This window comes from Nannospalax galili, unplaced genomic scaffold, assembly GCF_000622305.1.
Source record: "Nannospalax galili isolate Female #2095 unplaced genomic scaffold, S.galili_v1.0 scaffold841, whole genome shotgun sequence".
Lineage (NCBI taxonomy): Eukaryota > Metazoa > Chordata > Mammalia > Rodentia > Spalacidae > Nannospalax > Nannospalax galili.
The window spans coordinates 51932-73514 of NW_008345000.1; the positions used below are offsets into that span (position 1 = coordinate 51932).

Below are 21583 nucleotides of genomic sequence, written 5' to 3' on the forward strand. Positions count from 1 at the left end.
TATATATCTGATTATTACTAGTCACAGTCAGTTATTTTCTGAGCTCCTTGGCATCTGAGCATGGATATAAAGTCATCAGGTAGATTTCAATGGTAATGTTCACATCTACTAATTATTAAGGAGCAAATTTTTATGCTTTGAAGAATTAGTTTTTTAATTTTTTTAAATTTAATAACCACATGATTAGAAGAAGCATTTCATTACAGCTTTAACATATTCAGTAACACACTCCAGAGCAAGGATGCATCTTTTGCAAAAGGGGCTATAAATTTTTAGGTTCACAGTTGAATTAATACAGTTATACAATATTGAAATTACTATAAGCCCTGTAAGACATAGAATTGAATGAGTTTTTAACCTTTAAAAAAGATCTCCATTTCATTTTAAAATATGTTTCTTACAGAAAGACTCATTGTTTTTGCTACTAACAGTCAGATGTTGGTGTATGTGTCTTTAATCTGTATGTATCTGATTATTACTAGTCATAATCAGTTGCACTTAGATCCTTGGTGCCTGTGTATGTCTATAAAGTCATTGGGTAGATTTCAATGGTAATATTTATCACTTCTACTAATTAACATGATGTAACTTTTTATGCTTCCTCCTCAAATATAATTCATTTTTTAAAATTTGTTGATTGTGTGTATGTGTTTATCACACAGAACATCCCAAACCATCTTATTCAACTGTGCACCCACTTCCCAGATGACACCCTCCCATAGCCTCCCTCCCCCGACTAGAGCCCTTACACTCTGATATCCCTGCTACTGTCTGCTGTGATGTCGGTACCCCCAGCCGTTCCCCACTACTTGTCCATCTGGTGAATCTAGTCAGCCTATCTAGAGGTCTTTGTTTTAGGAAGATCAGCTGTTCAGTTCTGTGCTGGGTTACTATCTGGGAGTCCCTTGGGCCACCCTGGCCAACAACTCAAAGGAAGGTATCTCCTATCTGGCATTGTTGCTTGTTATGTAGCCTTTAGCCATACATATGGACTCTTTAAAAATTATATTGGCCCCTTTAATCTTTGGTTATACTTTCCTTTTGGATGGACAAGTGCTGGGGAATGGCTGGAGGTGCCGACAACACAGCGGACAGTAGCAGGGATGACAGAGTATAAGGGCTCTAGTAGGGAGAGGGAGGCTCTGGGAGGGTGCCATCTGGGAAGTGGGTGTATAGATAAATAAGATGGTTTTGGGATGTTCTGTGTGATATACACACACAAAAATCAACAAATTTAAAAAATGAATTATTTTTCAGGAGGAAGCATAAAATTTATGTCACATTAATTAGTAGAGGTGATAAACATTGCCATTGAAGTCTACCCAATGACTTTATATCCATACACAGGTGCCAAGGATCCAAGTGCAATCGACTATGAACAGTACATAGTACTATTACTATGACTAGTAATAATCAGATACATACAGATTAGAGACACATGCACCAACATCTCAGTGTTAATAGCAAAAGCTATGAGTTTCTGTAAGAAACAGTATATTTTAAAATAAAATGGAGATCTTTTTCTTTTCTTTTTTTTTTTTTTTGGTCTTTTTTGAGACAGGGTCTCCCTGTATCCCCAGCTGACCTGGAACTCGCTATGTAGACCAGGCTGGCCTCCGACTCACAGCGATCTGCCTGCCTCTGCCTCCCAAGTGCTGGGATTAAAGGTATGCGCCACCATGCCTGGCTAATGGAGATCTTTTTTAAAGGTTAAAAACTCATTCAATTTTATGTCTTACAGGGTTTATACTAAGTTCAGTATTGTATAACTGTATTAATTCAACTGTGAACCTAAAAATTTTATGGCCACTTTTGAAAGAGATGTATCTGTGCTCTGGAAATTGTTGTTGAGTATGTTAAAGGTGTAATGAAGTGCTTCTTCTGAAAAAAAAAAAAAAGTTGGCCGTCAGTGAGGAAGCTTCAGCTCAGATGTCTGAGTCCTGTACCCAAAATGTATGGTGTCTTCAGCAATAGGGCCTTAAAAGAGCAATAGCAAAAGACTACACCATTGTGGGATCTCCCTGGCCAACAGTTCATAGGGTGCTATCCTGCACCCAGTACCAGATTTTGGTTTAAAAACCTGTGTCTTCTGTGTGTAGTATTGTCCAGTCATTCGGGGTACCTCCATTTAAGGTCCTCTTTTGTCATATTTTTTAGTCAGCGTATAAAGTAATAGGTTTCTATATGGCATCTTAATGCATGTTAGTTTTGGTTGACCCTACCCCCACATTTCCCCAATGTTCTCATCCCTATCCCAGTTTGCTTATTAATTAATTAATTAAGGATTTGTGTTGTTTATTTTTGACAGTGTTTCCCTAGTCCCAGTCTACCTGAAAGTCACAATGTGGACCAGGATGGCTTCCATTGCACAGAGATCCACCTGCCTCTGCCCCCTAAGGGTTAAGATTAAAAGCACATGCCACCATGCCATCCCATTTTAAATCTTTTCATTTTATGGAATAATTTGAGGAGTATTGGTATTATTTCTTCCCTGAAGGTCTGGTGGACTTCTGCACTGTATCCAGCTGGTCCTGGGATTATTTTAGATGGGATATCTTTAAACTTTTATTTTTTATTTTTATTTTATGAGTATGAGTGTTTTGCCAGCTATATGTAAGTGCACCACATGTGCATAGAAGCCAGAAGTGGGTGTCAGATCTCCTGGAGCTGACTTACTGGTGGTCATTAGTCACCATGTGAGTGCTGGGAACTGAACCCGGGTCCTCTGCAATAGCAGCCAGTGATCATTTTAAAATACTTTATTTAGTTTATTTTATGAGCATGCAGACAGTTGTGAGCCATGATGTGGGTGCTGGGAATCAAACCTGGGTCCTCTGGAAGAGCAGCAAGTGCTCTTAACCACAGGGCCATCTCTCCAGCCCCAGCCATGCCTCTTAACTGCTGAGCCATCTCTCCAACCCCAGATGGGAGCTTTTTAATCACTGCTTCTATCTCATCAGTTGTTATGGGTCTATTTAAATTGTTTGCCTCATCTTGGTTTAACTTTGGTAGGTCATCCATATCTAGAAATTCGTTTATTTCTTTTAGATTTTTCTACTTTAGTGAAATATAGGGCTTAGGGGGTTTTGGTTTGTTTCTTTGGTTGGCTGCTTATTTGGTTTGGTTTGGTTTGGTTTTGTGAGAGCATCAATATGTAGCCCCAGCTTGCCTGGAGGTCACTATGTAGATCATTCCAGAATAGCCTTGATCTTCCAGAGTTCACCTGCCTCTGCCTCCATAGTGCTAGGTTAAAGGCAAGCAACACCACACCTGGCTAAAATATGTCTTTAAAGTTTGTTCTTATGATTCTCTGTATTTTCTCAGTATCTTGTAAAATTCCTTTTTTCATCTCTGATTATATCGATTTAGGTCCTCTCTCTTTCAGTTAATTTGACTACATGTTTGTTAATCTTATTTATTGTTTCCAAGAACCAGTTCTTCATCAATTCTTTGTATTGATTTTTTTCTTTCTTTTTTTTTGCTTTTTAATTTAATTTTTTAATTTTTAAAACAGAGTCCTAGTATGTAGGCTGACATGTTTCAAACTTGTAGTTATCTACCCGCCTCCAACTCTTGGGTGCTGGGACTATAAGCATGTGCCACCATGCCCAGCTGACACTGAACTTTAAAAAAAATTATTGAATTTTTTTGTTCTTCCTTACCCAGCAGTAATCAGCTGCTAATAATTCTTCGACTAAGGTTGGTTGGGGCTTGCTGTTCATTTCCACGGTTCTGTACTGGGTTTTTGTCTGCCTGAGTTTGCATGGGTCTTGTGCATGCTGGCACTATTGCTGTAGGTTTATTTGAGAAGGGTCCCAGGCACCTGTAGGACCATTTCCATATGGTCATACACTTCCTCCCCTGGCTCTTACAATCTTTCCACCCCCTCTTCCACAATGGTCCCTGAGCCCTGGATGGGTGGGTGGGCCTCAATATAGGAGTCCTCTTCGAGGACCCACAGTCTGCCAACTCTTTTTTAAATATTTTATTTATTTATTTTTATTTCATGTGTATCAGTGTATTGCCTACATGTGTGTATGTGCACCGGTGTCATCCAACGCCCAGGGAGGTCAGAAGAAAGTGTTGAATTCCCCTGGAACTGGAGTTACAGACAGTTGTTAGCTGCAAGGTGGGTGCTGGGAATCGAACCCAGGTCCTATGTAAGGGCAGTCAGTGCTCTTAACCACTGAGCCCTCTCTCCAGCCCCTGCTGACTCTTATTCTCTGCCTTTTGGCCATTTGTGGCCTTTTGTGTTCTTGTGCATGAGGGAGCTTCATTGATGAGAGTTGAAAGATTAGTGTTCTCTTCATCCCTTAGTCTGCGTTCCATGAGTCTTAGGTGCAGAAGTTGCATCCTAGATGTGCCACTTAGGTCTGTGTGTGACCAGTGGTGTAACCCTGTAATAATCTCTGTTGAAACAGAAGCTACTTTGCCTGGTCTACATAGTGAGTTCTAGCTGGGGCTACAAGGGGGAGACCCTGTCTCAAAAAGCCAAAAAGAAAAAAGGAAGAAGCTACTTTGATGAGTGGTGGGATACTTGTTTATAAGGATTTGGTACTAGGATCCCCAAATGAGGGAGAACATACATCTTTTGTTTTTCTCAGTCTGTGTTACTTCACTTACTATAACAGTTTCTAGATCCATCCTTTTACCTACAAATTTCATGATTTCATCATTCTTTACTGCTGAGTAGAACTTCATTGTGTAAACGTACCACATTTTCATTAACCCCTCATCAGTTGAGGGACACAGTTTGCTTCCATCTCTTAGCTATTGTGAAAAGAGCAGCAACAAACATGGTTGTACAAGTATCTCTGCAATATGATGAGTCCTTTGGGTATATGCCAAGGAGTGGTATAGTAGGTTAAATGGTAGGTTCATTTTTAGATTTTAAGAGTTCTCCACACTGTTTTCCATAGAGGCTGCATGAGTTTGCAACCCCACCAGCAGTGAATGAGTGTTTCCCTTTCTCCACATCATCACCAGCATTTGGTATCGTTTGTTCTCTTGATGTTAACCAGTCTGACTGGGATAAGATGAAATCTTAAGGTGGTTTTAATTTGTATTTTCCTAATTACTAACAATGTTGAACACTTTTTGAGATCTTTCTTAGCCATCTTTATTTCTTCCTTTGAGAACTCTCTGCTTAGATCTTTAGCCAATCTTTTAATTGGGTCATTTGTTTTCTTGATTCTTTGTTTTCTGAGTCCTTTATATATTCTGGATGTTAAACCTCTGTCAGATGTGTCACTGATGAAGATTTTTTTCTTTTCTATTTCATTAATTTCAGCCCTGATTTTGATTATCTCTTGTTATCTACTCTTTTCTGATATTGTTTGTTCTTGTTTTTACAAGGCCTTCAGGTTATTAAGTTATTAATATGAGATCTCTCCAGTTGTTTTACGTAGGCACTTAAGTGCTATAAACCATCAACTTAGGACTGCCTGAATTGTGTCCCATAGGATTTGGTATATTGTGTTTTCATTTTCATTCAATTCTAGGAATTTTTAAATTTCCTTTCTGATGTCTCCCTTGGCCCAGTTTTGATTCCGTGTGTGTTATCTAGCTTCCAAGAGTTGAGTACTTTTTCCCATTTCTACTGTTGGTAATATCCAGTTTTATTCCTTGTAGTCAGATAGAATACAGAATGTTGTTTCAATTTTCCTAAATTTGTTGAGACTTGCTTTTTCCTAATATGTGGTAGAGTTTCAAGAAATTTCCATGGGCTGCTGAGAAGCAAGTGTACTCTTTGGTGTTTGGATGGACTACCCTGTAAATGTCTGTTAGATTCATTTCATTTGTGATGTCATTTAATTCCATGGTTTCTGTATTTAGAATTTTCTGGTTGAACTATGCATTGGAGATATTGGGGTGCTGATGTCATCCACTATCACTGTGTTGAAGTCACCCTGTGATTTTATATCTAATACTGTTTCTTTTATGTTAGTCATAGAGAATAAAATCAGATGCCTATCTCTCATCCCACATAAAACACAACTACAAATGAATCAAGGACCCCAATATAAGACCTGAGAGTCTGAATCTGACAGAGTAGAATGTAGGGAATACACTTGAACTTATAGGCCTGGGAAAGGACTTTCTGAACACAACCCTGATAGCACAGGAAGACCAAAATTTGACAAATAAGACCACATTCTATACTGTTATTTAAGTGAGGAAGCAGCCTACAGACTGTGAAGAGTGAAAAGATAATAAGAGCCAGAGGTGGTAGATGATCACAAGGTTAATGTGTTGTCTGGACCCAACAGGACAGTTGCACATATGAATTTACAGTACTTGTGATAGCATGCACAAGACCTGTACAAACCCAAAGCAGTCAAAAACCCAGCATGGGAGGAGGATGTGGGTGAGCCTACCTAGTTTCACACCCTTAAAGTAAACTGCCTCCTCCTCAGCTGATGATCTATTGGCAGTTGATAGATGCTGGGAGAAGAAGAGTCAGTTTCCTTTAAGGATGTGACACTTGGTAGGTTAGCCACACTCCAAGGGATGAACCCACACCCAGGAGTATTTGGGGAACACGAATAGGCATTTTAAAAAAGGGTAGGGGCTGGAGAGATGTCTCAAGGGTTAAGAGCACTGGCTGCTCTTGCAGAGAACTCAGGTTCAATTCCCAGCACCTACATGGCAGCTAACAACCATCCATTACTCCAGATCCAGGGGATTCACTTCTGGTCTCTGCAGGCGTTGCAGGACACAGGTGCACTTACACACATGAAGACAATATGCTCATACTCATAAAATTAAAATAATAAATTACATTAAATTTTTTTAGATGTTAAAGAAGAAGAATAATAGAGGACATAAAGTCAGAGGGGCAGTAAGGTGGGGTAGCAATGGAGGGAGCGGGTCTGAATATGATCAAAATATATTTCACAAAATACCTGAAAAATCAGTTTAAATTTTTTTAAACAAAAGATTTAAAAAACCCTTTCCATGCCCAGTATCCCCCCTCCCTACCTTCATAACACATATATTTTACTATTGCTACCCTTCACACGTCCCTTTTCCTCCACCTCTCATGGCTCATTTTTTTTTGTTTTCTGGCCTTGACAGACACACCAAACTAAACATAGAAATTAAACTAGGATATACATACGAGAAGACATACAGAAGTTGTTTCTCTGGCCCTGAGTTACTTTACTCAGTAAACTGTTTGCCTTTTCCAACCCTTTCGCTGAAATTTAATAGCTTAGTTTTTCTTTAATGCTGAACAGAATCCCATTGTGTAAATTGCCACATCTCCATTATCTATTCATCATCAGCTGACGGGGATCTAGGTTGCTACCATTTCCTAGCTATTGTGAATAGAGAAGCAGGAAACATGGATGTGCAAGTTTCTCTGTAGTAGGATATAGAGTCTTTGGGTATATGCTCAGAAGTGGTATAGTTGGGCCACACAGTAGTTCTGTTTTTAGCTTCTTGAGGAATGTCTACACTGATATCCATAGTGGCTACTGCAGTTGATATCCCCACCAACAGCAGATAAGGATTACATTTCCCTATATCCTCACCAGCATTTGTTGTCATTAATGTCCTTGATAATTGCCATTCTTAGTAGGATGAGATGGAATCAAAGAGTTGTTGTGATGGCTAAAGATGTTAGGAGGGAAAAAACTGATGAGACATGCTTGCTCCATCAGGGAGTTCTCAGTCTCTTCTTACCACCTGATTAGAGCATTTACAGTCCTGACATAGTGTGGGTGGTCAGACAATATTTATTGTTGGGTTAAACATAATGTGATTAAATGAGAATGTGTCTGGCAGAATCATAACAAACAGTAAGGGAGCCATCAGAAACACAAGATAATTAATGCAAAGGTAAATTGGGAAATAGGGGAATGAGAGTTAAAGGGCTCCCTGACTTGAAGCTGAGGGTGCAAGGAGCATATTTACTAGGTCCCTCATTTATTGAGGGAGACAGATTTCTTAGGAAAACCTGTGAGTATGCTAGGCACTCCAGGCCATTTGCCACAAGCATGGCCTCACAAGGGACTCTTGAATAGGACAGTGTAAAACCATGCCCCAGGGATGCACTCGGAAAGGCCAGGCCTCAAGATTGGTACAGCTGGCTTCCATAGGAACCAACCAAAAGCTCCTGTCTGCCTGAAGGAGGGAAGGATGGAAGGCAGGAACACCTGAGAGACAGGAAGGAGGACAGAAGGAAAAGGAGCCCAAATGCCTAGCTTTATAAATGCACAGCTGGTTTGAAAAAGAAAAACCTGCACCGCCCTTTGAATCTCTGTATCCCTCATCCACACCGAAGACCAGCACAGCCAATGTGTCCCAAACCCCATGGACAAGGTCAGTGAATAAACTAATTTCTGTTGTGAAGCTGACTTTGTCTCTGACCTTGTCACTAGAGTGGAACATCTCCTGGGTGCCTCGGAGTCTACCTGCATTCACGTCACACAGGACTCTGTACACAGTGGCCGTGAGAGAGAGGTCACAGATTTTGACTGCTAACCTCCTTCTCTAGAAGTCTAGTGTCATCCCTGCTAGCCTGGCTCTTTCACTGCTCACTTCGTCCTCTGTATTTCCTCTCCATATTTCCATCCAGATCTCTCAGCCTTCTCACCTACCTTCCTGCCTGTGGCACAAGGTCAGATGGCTTGGATGTGGCTGGAAGAGCCAGACTGGCTTACAGAGGCCAGTTTCCAAGGATGGGAAGGAAGAGACAACCCAACTCAGTCTCTTCTTCCTAGAGCCTGGGGAGGAGCCTGGCTCCTCAGCTCTGGTTCCACTGCCCCAGGCAAGCAGATCCAGGCTTCTGGTCAGTCTCCCAGACTCTGCCCATGTTGAGCTTTTTGTTTCATTTACTTTTCTTTGTGAAAAGTAATGCAAAGAGTCTCCTCCTAGGCAGAGGCCCTTGGAATCTGAGTCTCCTGGTGTGCATCTCTATATTAACTGTTCTTCATTTTCATACTTTATGTGTTTCATTATATTTCAGTCAACTCAATTCTTTGGTGCCCCCTTCTTCTTTCATTGTTGTTTAGTGAGAACTCTCTCCCTCTCTCTGATTCCTTCACATCTTTGTCTTTCCTGAGCCTCTGTCTTTACATTTGCACATCTCCCTTTCTATTTATTTGACATTTTTCCTTCTTTCCTTGGGAAAAGGAGGCTGAGAAGTGCCTTCTGGATGGTTTTCTAGAGATTGTGATAATAGACATAGGTTCCGCATTTTGCTTCGGTGGGAGATTATTTGCGATGCTTATAGGAGCCAGATAAGAGAAAAGGGCATGTAAATATATCTGGGAAAAGTCAAGTTAGATGCACAGTACTCTACGAGAATTAGAAGAAGTTTTAACATCGGTTGGGGGGAGGGGTAGAAAAGGTGAGTGAAATCTCTTCTCTGGGTTTCTACAGGAGCAATTCAGCTTATGCATGGGAGGCTACACAAATCTTTGAAGTATTCATTTGACATGTGAGGTGAAGTCATAGGGAGATGAGAAGAAACGGAATCAAAATTTATGTTTATGTTCCATTCCTTCCTAGCCACTAATCATATTTTTTTTCACTTTTTTAAATAATAAGTTTAAGACACAATAAAAGGAGGACAGAAGCCCTCGACTCTCTGGTGGGGACAGAGGCCCTCGACTCTCCGGTGGGGACAGAAGCCCTCGACTCTCCGGTGGGGACAGAAGCCCTTGCTCACAAGCTTCTTGTTCCCACAGTATCTGACTTCTTGGAGGAATTCCCAGGAGAGTGCCGGGAGTGTGTCAACTGCAGGGCCCTGGTCCACACCAGTGTGGCACCGTGATGGCACCGGTCACTACCTATGCAATGCCTGTGGCCTCTATCACAAGATGAACGAGGTCACTTGCGGGGTCCCAGAAGCGCCTGGTGAGTGTGACAGGGAGAGGGCCAGGGCCACAGCCACAGAGGGGACAAAGAAAATGGCTGGCTCCTGCAAGCTCACAGGTGTCCAGGTTCCTGAGGGGTGGGGTAGAGATTCAAGCACAGGAACACTGTAGGGAACCCAAAGCTCCTGGTTGGGCCAGGTCCACTCAGTGCCTCTCAGGAGCATGAAGACATCTCGGGCAGCAGGCAGGAGTCAGGTCCTGGTGAGACCTGGTGGGACCTGGCAGGACCTGGCTCAGGTATTACTGGCTGCTCAGCACCTGGCAGAACAAACGGTGTTTCAGAGCTGCTTGCTACGTGGCCACAGGCTGTCCCGGGGCCTGGTTTGGGGATGAGCTCTGCCCTGGATGTGGAAGCAGGACCTCTGGGGGCTCGTGGGGGCTCAGTCCTGCAGTGGAGCTTTGCTGGTAGTGATGGTGGAAAGTGGCAGCCTGACTGGATGTCAGAGGCTTCAAAGTGACCCACCGGGGCAAGGCTTGGAAAGGGGCATAGGTGTGTTGCTGGGGGTGTCGAGAACTTAAATGAGAGGATCTTTGGGTGTGTGCACTTGGGGAGGAGCGCTTCCTGCCCATACTTCGGGGATCTGCACAAATCCAGGTCTTTCTGCTTGTTGCCGAATTCTCTGAGAAAACTTGTTTTCGCTTTTGATTTTCCCTGGCAGTGCGTGGGTAAGAGTCGGGACTCTGCGGCTGGTTAGGAGTGAGGGTTTGGGGTCTGGGACTTGGTGAGTCACCAGAAGTTGCCAAGGTTGGAAGTAACTTTGCTCTTTGTCATCTGACAGGCAAACCTTCAAGTTCAAGTTTAAATATGAGTTTGAGTCAGTATTGTTGGCAGCTTACCTAATGCTCCCGTTATACATACTGTGGTGGCTGTGTAGATCCCAGGCCCCAGCAGGGCCATTCCTGAAGACCAAGTCTAAAGGTGTGAGCCCCACATAAGTGCCAATATGTCTCCCTGGAAGATGCTTCTCATCTCCAGGTCTCAGAGCAGGCCGTTTCTGAAGGCTGGCTGCTGTAGTCCTGTTAGGCCTGCGATCTTGGAAGTGGTTCCCTGCACGCCTGACATGGGGCTGTAGCTCGGTAGAGTCTCAGTGTGGTGGGCACATGAGTCCCTTGGCAGTCCACCTTGTCCACCGGGCTGATTTATTTAGAGATCCCTAATTCACAGAGGCTATTGCTCAGAGCTGCTCTCCTTCAGGTGAGGAGCCATTGAAACTAATCATATGATTTTAGTTAATTGTTACTTCATAGGAGAAAAACTTGAGACATACCTTGCCAACCAAAGGTCCAATATGTCTGACCCAAACCAAAGTCCCTCCACTGGTACTGGGAATGAGTTAATGTAGTTCTTTTCTAATTCATAAAGACTAAAATATTTTTATTTTGCTTTATTTTTAATGTTTTATTATTTTATTTTATATGTATGAGTGCACCCATGTCGGATCCCTGGAACTGGTGCTATGGACTGTTGTTAGCTACCATGTGGGTGCTGGGAATTGAACCCAGGTCCTCTGCAAGAGCAAGAACTGTTGTTAACTTTGCTAAGCCATCTCTCCAGCCCCCTATTTTGTTTTATTTTTAAATGTATTCATCATTTTACAGATCTTTCCTAAAGTTTATTCATTTTTATTTTATGTGTATGAGTGTTTTGCCTGCATGCATGTAAGTGCACATGTGTCATACAATGCTCATGGAGGCCAGAAAAGGGTGTTGGATCCTCTGTTAGCACCATCTGAGTGCTGAGAACTGAACTCGAGTCCTCTGAAAGAGCTGCCATTGTTCTTAACTGCTGAGCCAGCTCTCCAGTCCCTTTACATACCATTTTTTAATTACTATCTGTTGGGAAAAAGATCATTTATTCAGGGAAATAATTACTTTATAAGTCACTTAGACTGAAATTACAATATCATTTCACTTTGTGCCTCAAATGTGACTCAAAGCAAGAGTAACTTTTCATTAACAAATAAATATTGCACGTATTTGTGATATAGAACATGATGTTTCATTCATATATTTATTTGCTTTCTGAAGTTCTGGAGATGGAAACCAGTTCTTTGCACCTGCTAGACAAATACCCTCCTACTGAATTGCATCCCCAGACCAATTTGATATTTTCATATGTGCACACATTGCAAAAAGGCTAAGGCAAGCTAAATGACATATTCATTACCTCACATAATTATCAGTTTCTTTATGGTGACAGCAGTTAAAAATTACTCATTCAGCAATTTTCAAGTGTATAATACCTAATTATTTAATATTATTTAATATGGTTCCCATGTTGTACAATAGATTCCATGAACTTCTTCCTCCAGATTTTACTTCCCCACCTCCACTGCCACCTCTGCAAACCATCTTTCTGCTCTCTGTGGCTTTGACATGATTTTTTAAATTCCACATATAATGACATCATATGGTATTTTTCTCTGTATTAACTTATTGTAATATGACATCCTTTAAGTTTATACATGTTATCCCAAATGATAGGATTACTTGCTTTTTAAGGATGAATTGTATTTCATTATTTTTATACCAGATTTTTTGAAAGTCTGTTCAAATGTTGATGGACATGACATTTGATTCCGTATCTTAAGTACTGTAAACAATGCTACCATGAATGTGGGAGTAAATAGTTCTCTTCAACATGCTAATTTAACTTCCTTTGAATATATAGCCACAAATGAGATCACTTCATCAAATAATACACATATTTTGAGCTTGCTGGGGAACCCCCATAATGGTTAGCATAATGACTGAACTCAGTCTCACCAACAGTGTACAAGAAGGGTCCTTTTCCCCACACTGTTGCCAATACATCTTATCTTTCACATGGGTTTTTGAGGTTTTATTTTTATTTTTAATTATGTGTATATGCGTGTGTCTGTGTGTGAGGCCAGAAAAGGGTGTTGGAGTCCCTGGAGCTTGAGTTACAAAGGGTTGTGAGCTACCCCACATGGGTGCTGGGAACCTAATTTGGATCCTCTGCAAGGTGCTGGGAACCTAATTTGGATCCTCTGCAAGAGCAGAATGCCCTCCTAACTGCTGAGCCATCGCTCCAGCCCCCCTTTCACATTTTCATAATAGCCCTGCCACTGGTGGAGGTCCTATGTCATTGGGGTTTTAGTTTGCTTCCCTAGTCATTAGAGCTATTGAACATTTTTTTTCATATACCTGTTGACTATTTCTCTTATTTTGAGAAATGCCTATTCAAGTCCTTTGCCTATTTTTGATATGAGCATTTTTTTTCTTTGTATGTGTATTGTTATGTGTTCATATGTGTACATGCAGATATACATGTGTGTGCATGCATGTGGAGGCCAGAGATCTATGTTGGGTGTCTTCTTCACTTGTTCTTCACCTTATTTTTTGAGTCAGTATCTCGCTGAACATTCTACTTACTGACTCAGCTAGGCTGGCTCACAAGTGAGCTCAGAGGGTCTTCCTGTCTCTGCTCATCTCCAGTAAATATGGCAAGAATCCGGGCTTCACACTAGAATGAGACATATCCCCCAGTCTGGTCTACAATATGACACTTTGCTCTTTGTGTTCCTGTAGTCATGGGTGGAGACCTCACCCTTAGCTCCCCAACCCTGTACTTCTACAGTTCAGAATATGGTTAGCAGGATTCTCCCCTTCCGGGATCTGCCGCACATTATCATGACTTAGAGTTTCTTTCCATTCTAACCCAAAGTTTATCATATCTTTTGTTTATAATTTATTGCCATATATTGGGTAATATTTCTGTTAATAATAATTGTTTGGGACTTGAATAAATACTACTACTCTTCCGTCTGGTACTGAATAAACTGAAGTGTAAAAAAGAGTCAACAGATATATCACCTTTATTAATTTTTAAAAAAGCATGCATAGATTTCTGCAGTTAGGCAAGATTATTCCCCTAGCCACAAGCAACACAGGCAGCCCTTGACAGAGACTCCCAAACAGGAACAGAGCAATGCCCTAGAGTAGGTTGCCTCTCCTCGGAGGAAGGCCAGAGGAATCTGCTGGAACAAACGCAATGGATTTCTCTTTCTAAAAGCAATCAGGTAGCCACTCCTTGTCCCCTGTGATGGCGTGTAAAGGAAGTCAGATAATTACCTTCATACAGAAGGAAATACCAAGTATACAAAAGAAGTTCACACACACACACACACACACACACACACACACACACACACATGCTCCACCCTTAATAGTGTTTTGTTCTACCTGATTAAGACTATAGTGAACCAGCTTCCACCCTCATGTGGCTGATACCCCAGTTCAGAGAGGCTCTTGGAACTTTGGAAAATTTCTATTTTGCTTGCAGCTGGTTCTGAAAAGGATCAGAACAGTGGGTTAATTAAATGAGGTATGACAATGTTAGAACACAGGAAATCTCTCTGTTTTTTTCTACTGCCAAACTGTGCATAGCTTCCTTGCCCAAACTAATTTATCAGTGACTCTTCAATAAGATTAAATTACCTAATTAAGGCACAGTAATAAAATGAGATCACAGATCCTGTAGTCTTCAAATAGAAAATCAATAGAGTTGTGGATAGTGTTTTATCTCTATGCAGTCTACAGAGGACAATATTATAATGTTCCTCTGGTTTAAATAAGAAATCCCACAAATATGTGCATATGGATATATATTTTAAAAGATGTGTGTATGTGTGCATTGATATAACCATTTCTGTTAACCAAGACAAACAGAATAGATTGCAGAGATTAAGATTAGTTACAGAGGCTACAGCAACAATTTCTACAGTTCATTTTTAAGACATTCTCTGTCAGAAGTAATATTTTCCAGGGCAAAGTTGTTTTTGTTTGTTTCATTTTGTTTTGCAGCAGGACACTACAGCCTACCTAACTAAAGAAGAGCTGACATTTTCATTTTCTTACCGAGATTTCTCAAAATAACAGAAGAGCATGTAAATTAAGTTGAGCATGGAGATAAAACTTTTTTAAGGCCCAAGAAGGACAAAATATACAATATGAAAATCAAGTTGAAAAATAAAAGTACACAGTACCAAATTCTAACACAAGGTTCAGATACCTCGCACCTGCTCTTTAAAGTACTGTACACATGTAACGTGGTGGTATTGTTTAAGAAAACACTTATCTGCAATAGCATAGATGTCAAAACATTGAAAAGGTCACCAGACACCACCGTCTTCCAGAGTGGCCCACCAGATCAGACCATCCTCCGTGAAGCAGCATGCCCTCAAACACCATGAGATCTCTGCTGCTTGTCACAGTGAGTAAGTGACATATTGTTGCCAGCAGAGCCTCAGAATGAGCTCCTTTACCATGACCCATTTATTTAGACAGATGTTTGGTCAGTGAACTGGTAACAGTCTCTAACAAGGCATTAGACCCTGGGAGCACAGAATATTCTTTCTGCTCAGTGAACTGCAGGTGACCGTTTAGCTTCTAGCATGGTTTAGTGAATCTTTGAGTTAAGCTGTAACTTCTTGTTGCACAAATCCAAGAATTCTGTGAACTGTGGTTTACTGACTTACATTGCTGGAACTCTACTTTAGTCTCTACATGTCCACTGAGTGCAGAGTTGCAGGCCCCCATGCTATGCTCTCTGTCCTTCCCTTACTTTTCTGGGCCCCTAAGAGTAGCCTTGGATTCCAGAACTTTCCACACTGAAGATTATAGGAATAGACACGGAGGTATCCTTGATCAATCAAGAACTCTCACCTGGAGGGACCCTAGTGCTGCAAGGAGTGACACTGGAAGGGGAGGTCGACTCTAAAAGGCAGGAGGAGACGTGAGCACTTCATAGACAGGAGAGGGGGTTTAATCAGATGTCGATGGCTGGTGGTAACCGTGAGTAAAATGGGAAAAGGAGAGAAACGAGTGAGGACTGGAAAGAAGTAGAGAAATGAAAAGAAGGCCCACACAGAAGGCAGAGCCAGAGTGTACAGCAAAGGGAGTCGAAGGGAAGCCCCCCACAAAGCAGGAAGCTGCGCAGGCGCACACTGGCCGCCTACGAACGTCTGAAGGTGAAAGGGATCCGATGCGTCCTAACTCCCAAACAGGATGAAAAGTGCAAGAGACTGAATATGATCATAGAGCGTCTCTAGAAGGTACAGTCATGAGAGCATAAGAATTACGAATACTTAGTCCCTGAAGACTTAAAATGAGCACTAGTTACAGAGGCAGAGGTGATCAAGGTTCTCTGAACGACCGTTCCAAAAGGTTGGAAAAGATGTGCCCCACTCATCCATTTCCCATTCTCGTGAAGATGGTTGAATACTTTCCATCAAATGCCCTGTAAATTCCAACCAAGGAGGGAAAGTTGCCTCCTGATGAGAACACACGCAGGCACTCACCACCAAGCCCTTTCTCCAGCATGCACAGCACGGTGGTTGTAGAGGCGACAGCTGCTGGAGACTGAGTCTGGGAAAGGTGGATTACTGGAGACAGACGTGTCAGTCTCCAAAAATATGCCAGTCACTCACCTCAGAGACAGCCATAAGAGCTACAATGCTTTATTTTCCCTGAAATTTCAAACCATTCCCCACCTCAAATTAGGTACACAAACACTAAAAGTTGGTTCTAGAAAAATACACCTCCAGACTGGCTGTAATGGTGCGTGACTGTAATTCCAGCATTTGGTGGGGTGGAGGCAGGAGTTCACTGTCATCTTTGGCAGTATAGTAAGTTCAGGACCAGCTAGTGCTAGATGAGACTTGGTCTCAAAACAAAAAGAGAAAACCATTTTTAAGTATACCTTCAAATACCTCTCATGTGGCTCCTGCAAATGACCTTCTTAAGCTAATCATTACCATCCCCTCCCATCACACACTCCACTCCTCTATTTCTTGAACCTTTCCTGTGAGTCCCAGATAACCTATTTGTTTTTTCACCTCTGAGTGTATCTGTTCATAACCAGTCCTTTCATGTGAGAGTCCTGGAGCAGATGTAATACTTTCGAGAAGATCTAGTAATCCAGGGTAAAGTGGAACCACTATGCCTTGGACTTTTAAAGTGGTGTTTTCACCAGGTCACTACATCACCAACTTTCTAGAGCTCACTAAGTTCTAAAGCTTTTACTATCACCCTGGTAAACCCTCTTATACAGCTTGGTTTCTGGGCCTACATGAGTACTCCACATCTTCATGGGATTCTGTCGTTTGTGTTTTTCCTGTCCTCCCTCCCCAAGCAGGCCCCAGACATCGGACCTGAGGAATGGCAGCACAGCGGCAGAGTTCATCCTCGTGGGCTTTGAGAAGAGCTCCCCTCCCACTCGGGCATTGCTCTTCACCGTCTTCTTAGCTCTCTACAGCCTCGCCATGGCCATGAACGGCCTCATCATCTTCATCACCTGGACCAACTCCAGTCTCAGCAGCCCCATGTGCTTCTTCCTTGGACACCTGTCTTTTCTTGACATCTGCTTCATCACCACCACCATCCCACAGATGCTGACCCACCTGGTGACCAAGAACCACATGGTCTCCTTCGTCTCCTGCATGACCCAGATGTATTTGGTCTTCTTTCTGGGTGTGGCCGAGTGCATCCTCTTGGCTTTTATGGCCTATGACCGTTATGCTGCTATCTGCCACCCACTGAACTATGCCCAGATCATGAGTCGGCAAGTGTGTGTCAGGCTGGTGTGCCCTTCCTGGATCTTTGGGATGATCAATGGCATCTTTCTTGCGTATATATCATTCCGGAATCCCTTCTGCAAAGACAACCACATTGAAAACTTCTTCTGTGAGGCCCCCATAGTGATCGCCCTCTCCTGTGTGGGCCCCCAGTTCAGCATGAAATTGATCTTTGCTGATGCCATTGTGGTGCTGCTCAGCCCCATGGTGCTCATCATCACCTCCTATGCCCGTATCCTGGCCTCCATCCTCTGCAGAACCTCCTCCTCAGGTCGTGGGAAGACCTTCTCCACCTGTGCCTCCCACTTGACTGTGGTCATCTTTTTGTATACCTCAGCTACGTTCTCTTACATGAATCCCCGCAGGACACACCGGCCTGACAAAGACGAGCCTTTCTCCCTCCTCTACACCATCATCACCCCAATGTGCAACCCCATCATCTACAGTTTCCGCAACAAGGAGATGAAGGGGGCCATGGGGAGGGCTCTCGGGAGAGGAAACCTGGCTCAAGCAGAGTCTGTCTAGGAGGGAGATCCTCCAGGTTAGTAACCCCTTTCCCAGCCCTCACTCTCCATTTCTGGACGACTTTGGGATGAGCATTCACGTCTTCCTTGGCACCAAACTCACAGCTCAAAGTTCCTCCCTGCCTGCAGCTCGGATCTTGAGTTGACTTCCCACACACGGATCCTCTCTGAGTTCTCTTTCATTATCGGAGGCACAAGTGCCCTGCAAAGAAGCTCATTTCATAAGGAGATGAAGGGGGCCATGGGCAGAGCTCTTAGGAGAGGAAACCTGGCTTAGGAAGTGTCTGTCTAGGAGGGAGCTCTCTGGAGAAGCTTCCTCCACTTGGAAGTGGAAGGTTAGCCTTTTCCTGACTTTACTCTCCAATGCTGGAAGACTCCAGAAAAAAACTCTCATAGCTTCCTTTCCCCCAGACTCAGACCAGAAGTCCCTCCCGATGTCTGAGGCTCATTTCTGACTTTGTTTCCAGCATTGTTTTCCCGTGAACTCTCCTCAAGGGTATTTGAAGCTTTCCTGACTTTTTCCCTGCAGTCTTATAGCAGAATTCAATGAATAAGGGCCTTTAACTGTTAAGTGCATTTGACTTAAACTCTGTTTATTTTATAGTAATTTTACATGCCACTCCTCGGGCTGGTTTTTGCACATACATTTAGGCATTAATGTTCTTTCAATTAGTCACAGTAGTCTGCTTTTCTTTCTTGTGTTCTAGCCTCCTCATCTAGATCCGATTCATCCACTTCACTCTTCACTGAGAAAGGGAACTATACAACAGTGTTAACATTAAGAAAAGTCAGTTAGTGAATACAAGAAAGAGGTCAGAAACTTGAATTCCATCTTATCAGTTCCCCACTCACTGAGAAAGACTGTGTGGTGCCCTAACAATGCCAGCACCACAAACACTAGCTGTTGGTGTTTGTTGTTGGGGAGGGATCGGTGGATAGGGATAGTGTGTCAAACCCTTTCTCCTAAATCTTCTAGTTCCCTTCAGTAAGATGACCATCTGACTATATTTCCCTTCCCAGGCAAGCACGTGCCTCCACCAAGCTTCTCAGGCCGCCAGTTTCTTTCTCTCTTTCCAGTATCCAAATCATCTCCTCACCCTGCTTACCGCCTTCCTTTCGCTCTTCTGTCTTTGACTGCATTCCTACTTAAATCGCTTTACCTGCCTCCTCATCTTAAGCTGATGGGCTTTATTCCCTGTACTTTAAGGAGCGTAGCCCCCCATCACCTCCACTGCTGTAGAAGCTTCTGTTTGTGTCCACATTCTCTCTGGCTTCCTCTACCTTCTCTTCTTAACCAAACCTACCTTTCCTATCAGCACGTCTCTCTACTTCCAAATTACATTTTCCTCATGCTCCTTTTATGATAAATAGAGGAGGATGAAAGATGGGCCTGTTCCTTATTTTTCCAGCTACTTTCAATAGAGTGGCCTCAAGTCAATGCGATATTCTTTCCACAGACTACACATCACTTACAATCCTTTGTAACAGTGATTTGAAGCAATAGTGTCACAGGATCTTTTGAGGGTGAGTTGGTGAGTACTTAGAAATCATAAAATGCATGAAAGAGTATGAAAATGCGAGGAAGAATAAATGAGACATTACTGTTACTGAGAAGAAACAATAAATGCAGAACCTGATGGTTTCTGTTATCAAAGAAAAACCGCACCCAAGTTAGACAAGGAAGACTTTAAGACTGTTACAGCAAGAGACTGAACGCAACTCCAGACTGGCAAGATTTTTAAGGGCTTTGCTAGGAAAAGGATACAAAATTAATGTGCAAAATTCAATAGCCTTCCTGTACACAGTAGCAAGCATGTGAAGAAGAAATCAAGGAAATAATCCCATTCACAATAGTCTGCTTCTCCTTGTCCAAACAAAAGACCTCCGCAATGAAAACCACAACACTGAAGACATCCATCCAGGAAGACACTAGAAAACGTTAAGATCTCCTAAGCTCAAGCATCGGAAGATTTAGTATTGTGAAAATGGCCAAAATTGGTCTGTGAATTCAGTGCAATCCTAATCAAAATCCCCATGCCATTCTTCACAAAAATAGAAAATAATCATCTTAAAATTCACACGGAAGCACAAAAGGCCCCAAACAGCCAAAAAGCGATTCTGAGCATAATGAATGCTGCTGAACATATTGTCGAGTTGTTTCAAGTCATGTAACAAGAGCCGTAATAATAAAAATAGCATAGCATTGCACAAAACAGACACATCGATCAATGGGATAGATTAGAGGACCCAGATATAAGTCCACGTAACTGTGGCCACCTGATTTTTGGCAAAATTGCTGTGATGGTTAATGTTTATGGTGAACTTGGCAGGATGTGGAATCCCTTGAGATACAAGGCTCCAGATGTGCCCGTGAGGGTTATTTAGGCTCTGAACATGCTTCAGGGGAACTTTGCTGACTAGGTTAATTGAGGTAGGAAGATACCCTCTAACAGTGGGCAGTACCATTGTCTGAACTGTATAAAAAGGAGAAAGCCAGCACAAGCATTCAGAAAGCTCTCCACTTTTTGCCTGTGGATGCAGTATGCCCAGCTGTTCCAAGTACCTGCCGCCCTGACTTTCCTGCCATAATAGACTGTACTCTTGACCTGTAAGTTAAAATAAACCCCTTCTCCCTTGTTACTTTTGTTAGGGTGTTTGTCACAGCAACAGGAAAAGGAACCAAGATAGATGCTTTAGAAACGCATGTTGCAGAGAAGCCAGAATCTCCAACAAATACTGTAGGGGAAAGGGAATATCCAAAAATCAACTCCAAATGGATCAAGAACCTCATGTAGGACCTGAAACTCTGTAACTGTTAGGAAAAAAAGGAAGGGAGAATACTTCAAAATATAGGCATAAGTAAGGATTTTCTGAGTAGGACTCCAGTCACTCAGGAAGTAAACAGTCAACAAACATGAAAGTAAGAACTTCCGTACAGCAAAGGGAAACATCAGTCAAGTGAGGACTGAGCCTACAGAATGGGGGAAAATCTTTGTCAGCTGTACCTCTAACAGAGGATTAATATCTAGAATACACAAAGAACTAAAAGAAAACAAAACATTAAGAAAACTAATAAAAAAGTGGGCTGTGGAACAGAACACGGAGTTCTCAAAAGAAGAAAAACAAATGGTTGATATTTTTAAAGGTTTCAGCATGGGAGTGGAGAGATGGCTCAGCAGTTAAAAGCACTTGCTGCTCTTGCAGAGGACCTAGGTTTGTTTCCCATACCCCCATGGCAACTAACAACTATCTGTAACTCCAGTTCCATGGAATCCAATGCCTTCTGGCCTTCGCAGGAATTTCATAATATGGACACATTTACATGCTTGCAAGCAAAACACTCATACACATAAAATAAAAATAAATCAATAATTTTTAAAGTGTTCAACATCGGGACTGGAGATGGCTCAGCAGTTAAGAGCACTGACTGAGCCAAGCATGGTTTGAGTATGACTCTATTCCCAGCACTTGGGAGGCAGAGGTAGATGGATCTCTGTGAGATTGAGGCCAGCTTGGTCTACATAGTAAGTCCCAGCAGTAATTACAGGGAGACCATGTCTCAAGAAAAAGAAAGAGA

The 21583-nt window shown here is 42.3% G+C and overlaps 1 protein-coding gene across 1 annotated transcript; it reads left to right on the plus strand.

The window, feature by feature from the left end:
* The first annotated feature begins 8215 nt into the window (after positions 1–8215).
* Positions 8216–18007, plus strand: LOC103740644 (olfactory receptor 10AD1-like). The gene is made up of 3 exons (XM_008841317.1): positions 8216–8325; positions 9556–9777; positions 17044–18007. The coding sequence occupies exons 1-3, from the start codon at positions 8216–8218 to the stop codon at positions 18005–18007; spliced, it is 1296 nt and encodes a 431-aa protein (XP_008839539.1).
* Positions 18008–21583: the final 3576 nt, after the last annotated feature.